The 14,442-nt window shown below is 52.7% G+C and overlaps 1 protein-coding gene across 3 annotated transcripts in view; it reads right to left on the bottom strand.

Moving 5' to 3' along the window:
• KIAA1671 (KIAA1671 ortholog) overlaps window positions 1-14,442 on the bottom strand; it is a 181,010-nt gene that overhangs the window by 5,918 nt on the left and 160,650 nt on the right. For all 3 annotated transcript variants that reach the window (XM_069558292.1, XM_069558294.1, XM_069558293.1), the window contains 6 exons: window positions 10,691-10,809; window positions 6,119-6,374; window positions 4,488-4,662; window positions 3,613-3,737; window positions 2,587-2,729; window positions 133-215 (listed from right to left, as the gene is read on the bottom strand). In XM_069558292.1, the coding sequence (XP_069414393.1) occupies window positions 137-215; window positions 2,587-2,729; window positions 3,613-3,737; window positions 4,488-4,662; window positions 6,119-6,374; window positions 10,691-10,809 (897 nt within the window). In that variant the 3' untranslated portion in view covers window positions 133-136. The remainder of the gene's footprint in view (window positions 1-132; window positions 216-2,586; window positions 2,730-3,612; window positions 3,738-4,487; window positions 4,663-6,118; window positions 6,375-10,690; window positions 10,810-14,442) is intronic.

Here is a 14,442-nt window from a genome sequence, read left to right as displayed (position 1 = left end):
CCTCACCCACGTCTTCCCTTCTCCTTCCAAGGAACAGCACTCTAAGTCTCCAAGCCTTTGCTTGCCGGCCCAAGTTCCCTGCTCCTCGGGTTGCAGGCTTTGCCCGAGTACCCACTCCGGGGCCCCCCATACCTGCTCAAGCTTGATTCTCATACAGGCTTTGTCTCTTCTTGGATTTCAGCTCCTTCAGCCACTGGGGAGAGGGCTCTTCCAATCTGAAACCACAAAGTTGGTGGGAGTCAGGTGCCAGCCTGAGTGAGGGCTGGGCCTGTGGGCAGGGCTGTGTGTGACCCAGGCCTCCTGCTGCTGTGCCAGGGTGGGACGGCTGAGCCACCTACGCGGGTGGCAAAGATGCCCAGGTCCATGTGACTGAGACAGGAACTAACCAAGGCGCCCCCAAGTTCCCAAATGGGGAACGTTCAATACATCGTGGTATGTCCATTCTATGAAACCACCTGCAGCAGAAACTCATGCTCACATAAGTTATTTCCATCCATCCGTCACCCAAATAGCCATCCATCCATCCACCTCTACGCATGCAAATGCTTGTGAGGGTTAAAATTCTAGGCTAGGCCACAGTACCCGGCTGCTCAGTCAGCTAGATGCTTCTGTGAAGGTTTTTTTTTTTTTAAGATGAGGTTAGTATTTAAACCAGTGGTCTCTGAATAAAGCAGATTACTCTCCATAACATGGGTGGGCCCCATCCTATCAGCTGAAGGCTTTAACTGAAAAAGACCGACCTCCCCAGAAGGGGGAACTCAGAAAAGATACTGCCTTTGGGACTTGAACTGCGACACTGGCTCTTCCCCAGGTCTCCAGCCTGCCCGCCTGGCCTGTAGATTTCAGAACTTGTCAGCCTCCGTAATCATGAAAGCCCATTCCTTAAAATAAATCCTTCTGTCTCTTTCTCTCTCTTTTCCAGTGTATACATGTTAATGGGCTGTTTCTTTGGAGAACCCTGACTAGTACAATGCCTGTAAGATATCGATAGATTAGATAGGCCTTATGTTTACCGAGTAATTAACAATAATTGTTTGGGGGAGGTGCAACCTGTTTCAGCGTTTTCTAAAATTGAAGAATACACATCCAGAAAGCACTCAGGTCACAGATTCATTTTCCCCAAGTGAACACACTTGAGTCATCACCGTCTGAATGACAACACTTCTGGGTGTTTTATTTTTCACTTTCTTCTTTACGTTTCTTTCTTTGTCCTCAGAATGGTTTGTCATGAGAACACATCACTTGAACAAAAACAATGAAGTGAAATAAAAACTCTTGAAACGTTTTTAAAGGAAAGAGAGATCACACTTATGAAGATTTTGATGGGCATGGGAAAACCATCATGTGAAACATATAACTGGAAAAGAAGCTGTGTGTAGTGTACGCTGTAATCTCGACTACATTTATAAGCCACGGAGGGAGAACAGCCCAGATTTCACCATGGTCGTCTTTGAGTGGGGGGTGAAGGGGGGCGGCAGTGGTGTGAGATCTTGGCTGGTCTTCTTTCCTGCTTCATATGCATTTTATATTTGCTACAGTTCCTACGGTGAGCGTGCATGACTTTTATAATCAAACACACGTGCACGTGAGACCTGACTTCTGTTGGTCTCAGAGAGAGCTCCCGATCCCACAGTCCTGGAGGGCTTGGGGACATTGGTGATTTGGCTGGGGGTGGGGTGGGGGTCTGCGAGGAAGAAGAGGTCCCCTGGGCAGGAAGGGGTCTGAGTAGCCCCCAAGCAAGCCTCCTGGTGGAGGCTCAGGACCAGGGGGCCCCTAGTCTGGGGGCCTCTCCAGCCCTCGAGAAACACTGGCACCCTTAGCTGACTCCAGGGTGATTCCGGCATCCCCAGAGCAAGAGAGAGGCACTGTCTCGGGACTTCCCTGGTGGTCCAGTGGTTAAGACTCTGTGCTCCCAACGCAGGGGCCAGGGTCTGAGCCTTGGTCAGGGAACTAAGATCCCACGTGCTACAACTTAGAGCTCACAAGCCGGGACTAAAGATCCCATGTGCCACAACCAAGACCTGGAGCAGCCAAGTAAATAAATACTTTTCAAAAGAGAGCGAGCCACCGTCTCTGCCTCTGCCTTGTTGCCCTCTCTCATCCTCTTGCCCTCTGCTTCCCACGGCCCACTCCACGCGCCAATATCATGCACTGCCCACAGCACCCAGTTCTACTGGGCCCCCGGGCCTTTGCACGTGACTGGCTACCTCTTTTGTCTCATGACCCAGCTCGGGCACCCCTTCTCCGGGAAGCCTTTCCCACACCCTTCCTCAAGTCTGGGTTCTGAACCCTTCTTCTGTCTTCCTCTATCACTAAGGGCAGATACAAAGGTAAATAGTAAGTAACTCTGACTTTGCAGGTGACAGGGTGTCTGTGTCAACACGTCAAGCCGGCAGTTGCATCAGGAAGGCAACTGTGGACAACCCTTCCATAATGGCTCTGTGCCAATAAAACTTTATTAACAAACACAGACGGTGGGCTGAATGTGACCCACAGCTGGCCAACCCCTGTTGTATCACGGCTCTTGTATGACAATAACGGTACCACGAATAAGCCCTAACTTTTAGGTGCCAGCCACAACCTCACCTCTCATCCTTCTCCATGCTAGAGGGCAGCACACGACTGCCCAGCGCCCCAGGCTGGAAGGGAGACTTGGGGGTCTTGGGCTGGGGGGCCCAGCCAGAAGTCTCACTGGGACTGTCTGCCTCTGGCCTCTTGTGCAGCTGAGCCTGGGGAGAGAAGACAGGGGTGAAGTCTGTTAGCTGCCTTTGGCCTGGGGAAGGGCCCCATCCTACCTGAACGTGGAGGCCAAGAAAAACCAGAGGCCAGTTCAGTAGTCCAAGAGGCCACCCGTGACCATCGGGGTCAAACCACCATCAGAAATTCACATCACCACCACCCACGAGTGGTGTCCTCATCACAGCCCCCTCCGACCCCTCTAGTTTCCCGAGAACCCCACGACAGAGACAAGAGTTCATCTATGGCCAAGGACCAGGTCTTCTAAGCTCCTTGCTCACGTGAATGTGAATCGGTGGGGTTTCTGACTATCAGATTTGTGGGCGAAAAAGGCCATCATTTTTGGAGGACATGGAGGGAATGGGGTGGCTTGGAAGGGTGGGCTCAGACAGAATTCCTCTTGGGGCCGGGGCTATGACGGTGGCAGATGGCATTTGTCCCCAAGGGTAACACTGGCACAGACCCCAGGTGCAGTGGTCGTCACCATCACCACCACCAGCCTGGCAGCCTGTGCCCTGGGCTCTGGACTCTACCGGGCTTAAGCTCCAGTTTGCGCATTTCCAGAGTGGAGGCTGGCTTTCTGTATTTTATAGAGGAGTAGCCTAAAGGTCAAAGGTCGAAGAGTTTGCCCAAAGTCACACGGCTTTCCAAAGTGGGATCTGCCTGAGGTCTGCCCAGTGCCGACTCCGGAACTCATTTGAGAAAAAGACCAGTAGCCTCCGCAGGGCCTCTGCCCACTCCTGTAAGCAGGGCCTGTCCCTGCCTCCGGCAAGGCCAGGGGGAGAGAGGCAAGGAGGGAGGGAGGCAGGTGAGAAGCACGGGCCTGTCTGTTTCGCGGCCGCGGCGGCGCACAGCTCTGGGCGCGAGGTCCAGTACCTTCAGTGCAGCCGGGTCCACGCCGGGAAACACAGGCATCCTCTGAGGTCTGCAGACGGGCGTCCTCTCAGCCCTGGGGGTCCTCTCCTCCTCATCTGACTCTTCCTTTCTCGGGGATTTCTCCTCTGTTGCAAAAGAAAAGGGTACTGAAGTCAACGGCAGCCACCGTTCTGAGATTCCAGCTGTCTGTCTACAGAGCAAGCCCAACTCCTTAGCCAGGAATCGCACTGTTCTCTATGAACTGGCCCTGCCTTTCCAGCAAGATTGCTGCTAGTCCCGGCTCGGGCAAGGCTGAACTGCTTAGTGAGACTTCTTGACATCCCCCAGCCCGGCCACACCCATGGAACACTTTCCACATCTCTGACCTCTTTGATCCTGCTGCTGTTTTCACCCTGAATACCTTTCCCTAGCGAATTCCTATCTGTTCTTTAAGATCCAGCTTACGTTTTGACATGGAATGCAGACAAGGAAGCCCTTAGAGGAAAACCCATAGCCGTGAATAATGGATCAGAAACCCCAAAAGACTGGTAATGAATGAACGGGTCTTTCAACTCAAGAATTTATAGACGAAAAGGCCCGCCAAGAAACCTGCAGAGAGGATAAGGGTGACTCCAATAATGATCAAAGCAGATACAGTGGAATCCTAAAGTTGTGTCTCAGTCCCTTGCAACCTGTGGAGCCCCAATTAACAGAGCATCCGCAAAAACTGTTCCCACTTAGCTTCTAGCCAGCTCGGCGTAATGAGAAATCAGTTTCTTGTGTTACTGTGCTCCGAGGTCCTGCAGTCTTCAAAGTCAGAAAGCTATTCCCAGGGTTTACCCTAACTCCTTCCTGCTAGCCAGCGCGCGGCCCGCGGAGGAGGAGACGGGGCGTACCCGTGGAGTCCCGGAACATCCACGCGCTGTGGGCCTCCTCCTCCCAGGCGGACCTGCCGTCCGGCTCGCTGGTGTGGCTGCGCCGGAGCGAGTGGGCGGTGGGAGCCCGGCGGCGGCTCCTCTTGCTGAGCTGCACCCGGGTCTTGAGGGCACTTGAGTCGAGCACTGAGGTTTGCTGTGGGGGTGGCGGGGAAGAAGAGGGAAAAGATGAAGCTCCGGAGACATAAAGGGAGGGCACCACCCCCGGGAGGGGTGCGTGGCTGCGCCGATAGACACAAGATGCTATTTAAGGGGGCACGTGGACCAGCATTTCTGCATTCTCCTAGGAACCTAAGGCCTCAAGCCTACGTTCCTTGTGAAGGATACCACGTAGGCTGATTCTAAGAATCAAATGAACCGGGCGTGCCCCACGCAGTGCCTGGCACATTGTGGGCACATAATGCAAACGCTGCCCCCCCTCCTGGTGACATCATCCGAGCAGGTGAGCTAGAGCAGTACATTAACAGGGAGCTCAATACACATTTGTTTGTTTGCTGAATGAATAACTGAACACATCCTCTTAACTAAATCCTTACAGAGATCTTACTCCACACAGGGTCCATGAGCTGAGATTCTCAACTTGGTCCTTCCTCTACCCACAGTAATTCAGGGGGCAGGTGGGAGCTGGTGGAGCAACCTTCTAAGCACCAGGCATTTGTTTCAAGCAGCAGGCTCTGAGCAGAGGCGGGGGGAGAGTCAGTGATGGTTTCCAAGACCATTACCTTTCCTGCTGGAAGGGCTGGGGGAGGGGTTGAGGAAGACCACCCTGGTGAGCCCAGCAAGGAGGTGGGACAGCTGTGGCTCAGTGATCCCCCAGGAGACAACGGTGAGAGATGGGAGCTTGGGGTTCATCTCCTGGTCAGTTCAATTCCTAGTTGTGTGACCTCAAGCAGGGGACTTACCCTCTCCGAGCTGAGGTGGCCCTATTTGTAAAAATGGAGTGATACTAGTATCCCCTTCCTAGAGGGGCTGCAAGACTTCAGGGAGCCCAGGCAGGGAAGCCCTGGTTCCAGCAGCATCTGAGTCAGGCTCACAGCCAAGAGCTGTTCCTACAGGGGGCATCTCTTTGCCCGGCCGGCTCAGGTCCTGGTGTGAAATGTTGGATTCTTCCTCTCAGGTCCACTTTGGAGAAATTCTGTCACCCAGGGCCTTTTAAGTTAGCAATGATGAGCTAATTTCAGTGACTCATTTCCCAGAACTGGTAAGTGACAGACACCCCAGTAGGGGCGGGAAGAGGCTGTTGATGTCTGCAAAGCTGTTTCCCAAACCGGCCACGAGGATGTCCAGTGCGGGGGCTGGTCGGGGGTGGGGATAGCTAGGGAGAGACGAAAATCATAAAGAATCTTCCCTCGCTAAGAGGAGAGCATGCACCTCCGGTGGTCACCAAACAGAGACCATTTCTCAGACTCAGGGGAAGTGGGAGGGAGCCACAGCGATGCAGGGGCTGGCTTGAGGGGGACCTGGTTCCATTTCCCTGGGGCCCCCCTTATAGCCTCAGACTGGTGCAGAACATCCTGAGTCATTAAAAAAAAAAAAAAAAAAAAAAGGAGAGAGAGGAGTGTTTCCAGCACTGCTCCCAGCTACCGACTCACATCGATAAAGGGGAAGTCGTCCACCTTCTTTGCGGGGTAGGCGTCTGGCGGGGGCAGCCCCTCCATCCCGTCAGTGGATTCCAGGTCCGTGCTGGATTGGTCCACGCTGGTGCTGCGCTGCTCCCTGGAACAGTCGTGCTGGTCCCCGGCCGAGGTGACCTCCGTCTGGGAGGACAGCGAGGACAGGCGGCTGCTGGGGGGCTGCTTCCAAGCCGAGGTGGCACTGCTGTCCGGGGACGGGGACTCGGGGGCCAAGCTACGAGAATGGAAGGGAGCGAGGGAGGCGTGGTCAGGCAGGTTGCTTCTGAGACCTGAATGTCAAGGAAGGGATGCGGCAGAAGGCAGGATGTGGGCTGTGCTTTGTATGCCAGGAAATAAGAGACAGAACATCCCAGTGAGGAGAACCATCCTGGGCCCGGCCAGGTGCTGTCCATGGTTCCTCTGGAACACCTGGACAGGTGCAGAATGGGAGGAGCCACTCCCCCACTCGAGACCCTCTAACTCTGTGTTGCCCAGTGGGGAGCCAAGGGTCACCTGTGGCCGCTGGGCCCTTGTAATGGGGCGAGTGAGGGCTGAGCTGGGCCAAGAGTAGAGAGTACACGCTGACTCCTAACACTTGGAGTGAAGAAAAATAAACAAGTAAAATACCACAGTGATAACTTTACAGTGATTGCGTGTTACAAGGGCAGTATTTATAAAGGGTCTATTGGGCTCAGTGGGGCTTCCCAGGTGGAGCTAGCTGGACTGCCAATGCAGGAGGCACGAGAGACGTGGGCTGGTTCCCTGGGCGGGAAAGACCCCTGCAGAAGCGCGCAGCAGCCCACTCCAGTATTCTCATCCAGAGAATCCCACGGAGAGAGGAGCCTGGCGGGATCTGGTCCATATGCTGTACAGAGTCAGACATGACTGAAGCGATTTAGCACACATACTGGGTATTGGGTTCCACAGAATATACTGTTAAAATTAATTGTGCCCGGATTTCCCTGGAGGTCCAGTGGTTAAGACTTCGACTTCCAGTGCAAGGAGTGAAGAAGGTTCGACCCCTGGTTGGGGAGCTAAGATTCTGCATGCTGCATGGCCAAAACAAACAAACAAACCACAGAAGCGATATTGTGACTAATTCAATCAAGACTTTAAAAAATTGCCTTTAAAAAAAAGGAAGAAGACTTTTAAAAAAGGGGAAATAATCTTAAATTAATTTCGCCCGTTTTCCTTCTACTGTGCTGATGCGGCCCCTGGAACACTGCGGCTGCGCGCGAGGCTTGGCTGCGCAGCTTGCGCTGCATTTCCGTCGGGCAGCGCTGACGGCGAGGAAACCGTCGCCGGCCGTCACCTGTGCTGGAGCGGGAGTGGGGAATATCCTACATCGCTTCACTCATTCACTCACTCACTCGACAAAGATTTACTGAGCGCCTACTATGTGCCAGGCCCTGTGCTGAAAAGCTGTATCTTTGCATCCTCCCCACAGGATAGGATTAACCTCACGAAATTAAACATTAACCTTGCGAAAGATGAGGAAGCCGAGGCAGAAAGACATGAAGAGCCTTGCCCAAAGGGGCGGACCTGACCCCAGAATCCAGATCCATGACTCTCTCTCTCCTCCTGGAATTTCTGCCCACGATAATGTATTCCGAGTACCACTCGGATAATTGGAACCACAAAAGACAGAAGATTTATAAATAAATCAAGCCATTAAAATTAAATAGGCTCCCTGCTCCTCTCTTAAAAAAGACCCCAAAGTCAAGAGCCGAGGAAAGCCTTATCCTAAGGAAGGGGGGACCAGCACGCCAGACAACACGTCCCTGATCAGAGGGTCTGCCCCAAAAGACCGCCGAACTTCACCCTTGGGCAGAGCTGTCAACCCAGGTGTGCTGGTGTCTCACTCAGGGAGTACAGCCTGCTTTTTGTCAGCTCTGAACGGATTTCGTTACTTGGAATAAGCAGGACATTGGGGCGTGGGGCGGCATTGAGGCGGATCCACAAAAAATGAGGGAAATACCACCGAGCGGGCAGCAGGTGGCGCTGCTGCCCAGGGCTGGGAGTAAAGCCGCGCCTGGGCCCTTTCTGGGAGAAGCTGCGGTACCTCTGAGAGACGGGAGGGGGCGAGCGATACCAGGACACGGGAGCGGGGGCGGGGACGCGGGCAGGTGGAGATGCCAGTGGCGGGGTTTCCCCTTCTCCCTGAAAGAGCTGGGAGGATAGAGGCCCAGAGAAGAGGGGCCTCCCAGGGTGAGACAAAGCAAAACCAGGACCCAGGCTTCCAGACTCCTGCAGGAACATTCTAGTGAAATTTAAGTAAGCTCATTAACTAACCGTATATCACAGCTTAGGAAAGAAAACGAAACGCCCTTCATGTGCACCATTAGAAACCTGCGCTTCCCTTTTTCTTTTCTTGTGTGCTTACTCACTCAGTCGTGTCCGACCCTCTGTGACCTCATGGACTATAGCCGGCCAGGCTCCTCTGTCCTTGGAGATTCTCCAGGCAAGGATACTGGAGTGGGTTGCCATGCCCTCCTCCAGGGGATCTTCCCAAGCCAGGGATCGAACCCAGGTCTCCTGCATTGCAGGCAGATTCTTTACTCTCTGAGCCACCAGGGAACCCCATGAATACTGGAGTGAGAGCCTATCCCTTCTCCATAGGAACTTCCTGACGCAGGAATCAAACCAGGATCTCCTGTGTTGCAGGCAGATTCTTTACCAGCTGAGCTACCAGAGAAGCCCACCCATTTCTAATTCACTCACTTCCCCCCCAGCTTGGGTACCGACGACAGCTATGGGACATAGGTCAGTGGAGGGGTGTGGCCACTCCTGACTGGGGTAGGGGGCAGGGGAAGGAGCTGGGAGACCTGGGTCTGAGTCCAGCTCAGCCATGGACACACCATATCCGGGTCTGAGTCCATCTTAGCCATGGACACGCCATATCCCTGGGCACAATACCCACAGATGAGGAAACTGAGACACACAGAGACACAGCCAGTAAGTGGCCACACTGGGGTTGACCCAGATCTCCCTGCCTTTAAAATGCCATGCGATCCTGCAGCCCTCGGGTGGGGAAGGTGAACTGAGAACATGGCAAGCCCATCCTCGGTGTCCACAGAGCTGCTACTGCGTTTGATCCCGCCCCAGGGCAAGAAGAAAAACTGCATGTTTAAAACAAAGAACAGGTACGATGGACAAATGCAAAGTATCAAACTCCTACTCCTACGACTAAGTGCTGGGAAATACGCCCACTGTGAACGCAAGTTACCCTCCTGCCTACCCCAAGTCTCAGTCTTCGTCTCTGCAAGGTGGGACCACAGACTTAAATGCTACGCTTCAGAGCTGACAACAGTGCTCGGCCTGTCCGCTTAATACATCTTGGCTGTTTTTATGAGCATCATTCCCTTTCTACAGGGCCTTCCCAGGTGGCTCAGTGGGTAAAGAATCCACCTGCAGTACAGGAGATGCAGAAGACGCGGGTTCGACCCCCAGATAGGGAAGCTCCCCTGGAAGAGGCCAAGGCAGCCCACTCCAGTGTTCTTGCCTGGAGAATCCCATGGACAGAGGTGCCTGGCGGGCTTCCGTTCCATGGGGTCGCACAGAGTCGGACAGGACTGAGTGACCAAGCACGCACACATGCACCCTTCTACAGAAGAGGAGTTCGTGAAATCCGGCAAATACAACTAAATGGTCCAGGACCCCACAGCCAGCCAGAACGGAGCTGGGATTCAGGCCTGCCTGCCTCCTGAATCTGGGTGATGCTTGGTGACCTTCAGGCTTCTGCAGTCACAATAACATTCCCTCCCAGCCAGGCCAACACCTGAGGGGCCCTCCACGCCACTAACAGTGATGATCCTGAATGCTGACATAGCTTATGAAGGTATGTATAATACGCTCCTCTGTTTATAAACACACAATATATGTACATAGAAAAAAAGTCTAGAAAGACAACCAAAAACACTAATGAAAGTGATACCTGAGTCCTGACATTACAGTTGGTTTTCATTTTCTTGGCAATTTTTTTTTTTTTGGTTTGTGGTGGTGAAACATGTAAGATGAAATTTGCCAGTAGGGGCATCCAGTGCATTCCTAATGCTGTGGGCTTCCCTTGCAGCTCAGCTGGTAAAGAATCTGCCTGCAACGCGGGAGACCTGGGTTTGATCCCTGAGTTGGGAAGATTCCCTGGAGAAAGGAAAGGCTACCCACCGCAGGCCCAGTATTCTGGCCTGGAGAATTCCACAGACTGTATAGTCCATGGGGTTGCAAAGAGTCAGACACGACTGAGCGACTTTCACTTTCCTTCTTAACGCTGTGTGGCCATCGCCACTCTGGTTTAAGAACATCTCCATCCGCCCAGGAGGAAATCTGGTCTCCTCTGTCCCTGTGGATTTGCCTATTCTGGGTATTTCATATATCATTTTAAAATCTTTATTTTTTTTTTGTACTTTCTAAACTTCTGTTTTATAAAAAGAATGGGTTGCCTTATTACACAACAACCTGTTACAGACAAAACAGGTTCTCCTTAGTAACGGAGAAATCAGGAGGCAGATGGGGGCCGACTCCCCCCGAGAGGTCCTGTCCCACACCGCTTACCTCTCCCCGCTCTGGCGCTGGTCCGGCCACGTCCCATACTGACTGTCGGCTTCCTGCACGAGGGTGTCGGTGTCCTTGGCCTCGGGGGTCCTCCTGGAGAAACACTGCTTCAGCTGATCCTGCAAGGACAAGCCAGAGGTTTCTATCAGGGGCAAATGCTCAGAACCTGGTCCGGCTGATAAACCTATTTATCAGCTTATCCAGCTGATAAATCATGCTGCCTGACCCCTTGCTCAAACCCACCCAGGCTCCCTACTGCTCTCAGAGACGGGTCCAAACGTCTGCGCTGAGAACTGGAGTGACCGACCGTCCAGGACTGCCCAAGACATCGCAGGAGGCAGGTTAAGATGCCGCGCTTCCGGTGCAGAGGGGCCTGGGTTCGATCCTTGGTCAGGGAACTAGATCCTGAATACCACAACCAAGCGTTTGCATGCCATAACTAAAGATCCTGCATGCTGTAACTAAGACCCAGGGCAGCTAAACAAACAAACAAAAAGCCCCCAAGAGACAGGGATCTCTGAGTGATGAGTGAGGGAGCAAGGGCCCCTGGAAATCAGAACGGCAAGCTTCCAAGGCTGCCAAGGGTGGAATCAGGGCAGGAGGCAGGGGAACACTTCCTGACCTCCTTTGGAAGGCTCTAGGCGGCAGGCTGGGGGTGGAGGAGTATATGGTGCTCAGCAAAACACACACTGGCTTCCGTGTGTCCCCATTTGTGGGCCTCCCTGCAGAGGTTTAAGATTCATGCTCAGGGATGTGGAATCCCTGAAGGCAAGGAGGGAGGTCTGCTCCCCTCACTGCTAAAGCCAGACTCGGGATTCTGGAAGGCAGCATCCCCGACTTCCTCGCCACTCTCACCCCCGAGTCGGGTCAACCTCCAAGCCCTTCAAAGTCTCTCTCGGGAACATTCCGTCCAAACCCGGCCAGCTCTGGGGCTCCCCTGCCTCCTTCACCTCTGGTCCCTTCCCAGACATTCTTTTCCTGTAACAGTTTCCAAAGCTGAATTCAAAGCCTGCAAGGTCCTTGCTCAAAACCCTTCAATAGCTCCCCAGAGTCAGGTCCAAACACCGGAAGGATGGCTTGTGGGACCTTCACTGATGGGGCTCTTTCTCCACCGTCCCCTGTCCCTCTCCCACCTCCTGACCCTCCCAGCCCCTCTTCCTGGCTGCTCCAGCCCTCCTTCACCTTGGGACCTGCTGGAGCAGCCACCACCTCTAGGCTCTTGTTCAAATTTCAGCTTCAGCTTCGTTGGCTCTTCCTCCAGGAAGCCTTCCCTGAACTCCCCCTCACCCAGGGCTGGCTCAGGAGCCCCCAGCTCCCGTTCCCTCGGCTTCAGGTCTCTACACCTATGTTGTCCAACACAATAGCCACACGTGGCTATTTACATTAATTAAAATTTGAAAAATACAAAGAATCCAGTTCTTCAGTGGCTGTAACTACATTTCAAGGGCTCCACAGCTGCATGTGGCTGCCACATTCAGCAGCATGGATAGAGTACACGTCAGTCACAGCAGAGAGTTTCCAGCGAAGAGCACGGCTGTAGAACGCCCCGCAACATATTCATTATAATTGACCTGTTTCTTTTCATTCTCCCTCGGACAAGTACTATCTCTGGAGCCAGGATGCCTGGATTTGAAGCCAGGCTCCATCGCATGGTGGCTGTGTGACCTTGGGCAAGTCACTTAACCGCTCTGGGCCTTAGTGTCTGGACAAAGCAGATGTTAAGTATTTGGTTGATTGCCATCTCGTTCGCTGCGTCTTAACACCGAACCCCCAAATCTGGAGCACTCCAAGGGTGAGGGTCATCTCAGGGAATTCATCTTGTCGGTGAGACTCAGGCAAGCGGGCTGTCTGTCAGCACTTCTTTCTGCTTGCCGGCTGGTCGGCTTCTGCCACGTGTCTCATTGTGGACCCTGGCGGTCCTCAAGTCAGCAAGTCTTGATCTTCACTCCCAGGGCGACAAGGCCTCAACAAGACCACAGAAAGGGTCCAAAACTCTCTAGAACTTGCTGAAAGTCAGGTTTTTAAAATTAGCTTTAAGGCAGACTGTTTTTCCAAATCAGCTTTGCCTCACAGGCTGCCATAAAAACCCCCCGCTGCCTGCAGGGGAGAACGTATCTACAGGGAGGTCTGAAAATACATGATGGCTAACGAGAAGAGTTGTCTGAGGAACACATGTGCCCAAATTAGCTGCCCCCCCGCCATTCGGCATGTACTCCTGACGGATAGCAAACAGCCACAATCCAAATTTTAGCTGCCATCTGCCACATGAGGTCATCACAACTTAACATTTAAATCTCCAAGGACTCCTCTGAGGCCATCAGACTGGCCTTTTCAGATGAGAAACTTTTTCAGATGATAAAGTCAGAGGCATAGGTTGCTTGTGGTGAGCCTGGAATCCAGGTTTGGGCTTCTTCCACACACACACACCCCAACCTTTTCCAGGATACTTCAAGAGGCTCACGTGAGGAAATGCACGTTAAAGTGCTCTAAGAAGGCTAACTCGGCCGAGATTTAAAACGAGAACTTGGTGACTTTAAAAACCACCTGCGGGGGGACTTCCCTGGTGGTCCAGTGGTGAAGATTCCACACCTACTGCAGGGAGTGCGGTGATCCTTAATCAGGGGACTGAAATCCCACATGCAGAGAGGCACGGCAAAATGATAATAATAATAATAATAATGATTAATTAGAGAAAAATCACTCGCTCAGACTAGGTCGCCAAGCCCCCAAGCTGGTGGTGGGTGAAAATTCTGGGCCCTTGTCTTACAGACAAACACGACCGCCTCAGCCCAGGACAGATGATGGACAGCTTTCTAACACCCAAGCTGGGGAGACCAGCCTAACAGACGCCTTTGAGGGCTGTGTTTAAACAAGCGGTAACACATGTCCTGAAATTTAAAACGTGCACACCCTGACTCAGCCAGTTTAGTTCCAGAAATTTATCTGAGAATCATCAGACACGCTCGCCAAGATCTGTGAACATGGATGCTTCCCCACGGGAGCACAAAGATTGCAAAATATTGCAAATACTGGAATCGTCCTAAACATCCAACAAGACGGGGATCAGTGAAATATCAGTTCAGCTCAGTCGCTCAGTCGTGTCCGACTCTTTGCGACCCCATGGACTACAGCACGCCAGGCTTCCCTGTCCATGACCAACTCCCGGAGCTTGCTCAGACTCACGTCCAGCGAGCTGGTGATGCCATCCAACCATCTCATCCTCTGTCGTTCCCTTCTCCTCCCGCCTTCAATCTTTCCCAGCATCAGGGTCTTTTCTGGTGATCTCTTCATTCTTTCTGGAGTTATATGTCCACTCCTCTCCAGTAGCATACTGGGCACCTACCCACCTGAGGAGTTCATCAGTGAAATACGCAGGATGAAATATCCATGTGGCGGAATAAACACAGCCGAGGAAAAGGATGCTCAGAAAGACTCCTGAGTATCACAGAAAGCTGTCTGTCTTATCCGAGCAAACAATCGTATTTTTTTTTTCCCCAAAGTCAGATCCCTTTATTACATGTAGGTGAAAAAACCACGCATTATGTTGTGATACCAGCTTTGTGAAGACAGATGTATAAATGCATGTGAGAATAGGCAAAGGAGATCTCTGGAAGTTTTCAGAGAAAACTGTTACCAGTGACGCTACCTGTAGTGAGGAAACTTTTTTTTTTTGGCCACACCACCATGCAGCGTGTGGGATCTTAGCTCTCCGTTCAGGGACTGAACCCGCGCCCCACCCGGCCACAGTGGAA

This window comes from Ovis canadensis, chromosome 17 (assembly GCF_042477335.2).
Source record: "Ovis canadensis isolate MfBH-ARS-UI-01 breed Bighorn chromosome 17, ARS-UI_OviCan_v2, whole genome shotgun sequence".
Taxonomy (NCBI): Eukaryota; Metazoa; Chordata; class Mammalia; order Artiodactyla; family Bovidae; genus Ovis; species Ovis canadensis.
This window is presented reverse-complemented; position numbering and strand designations above follow the sequence as displayed.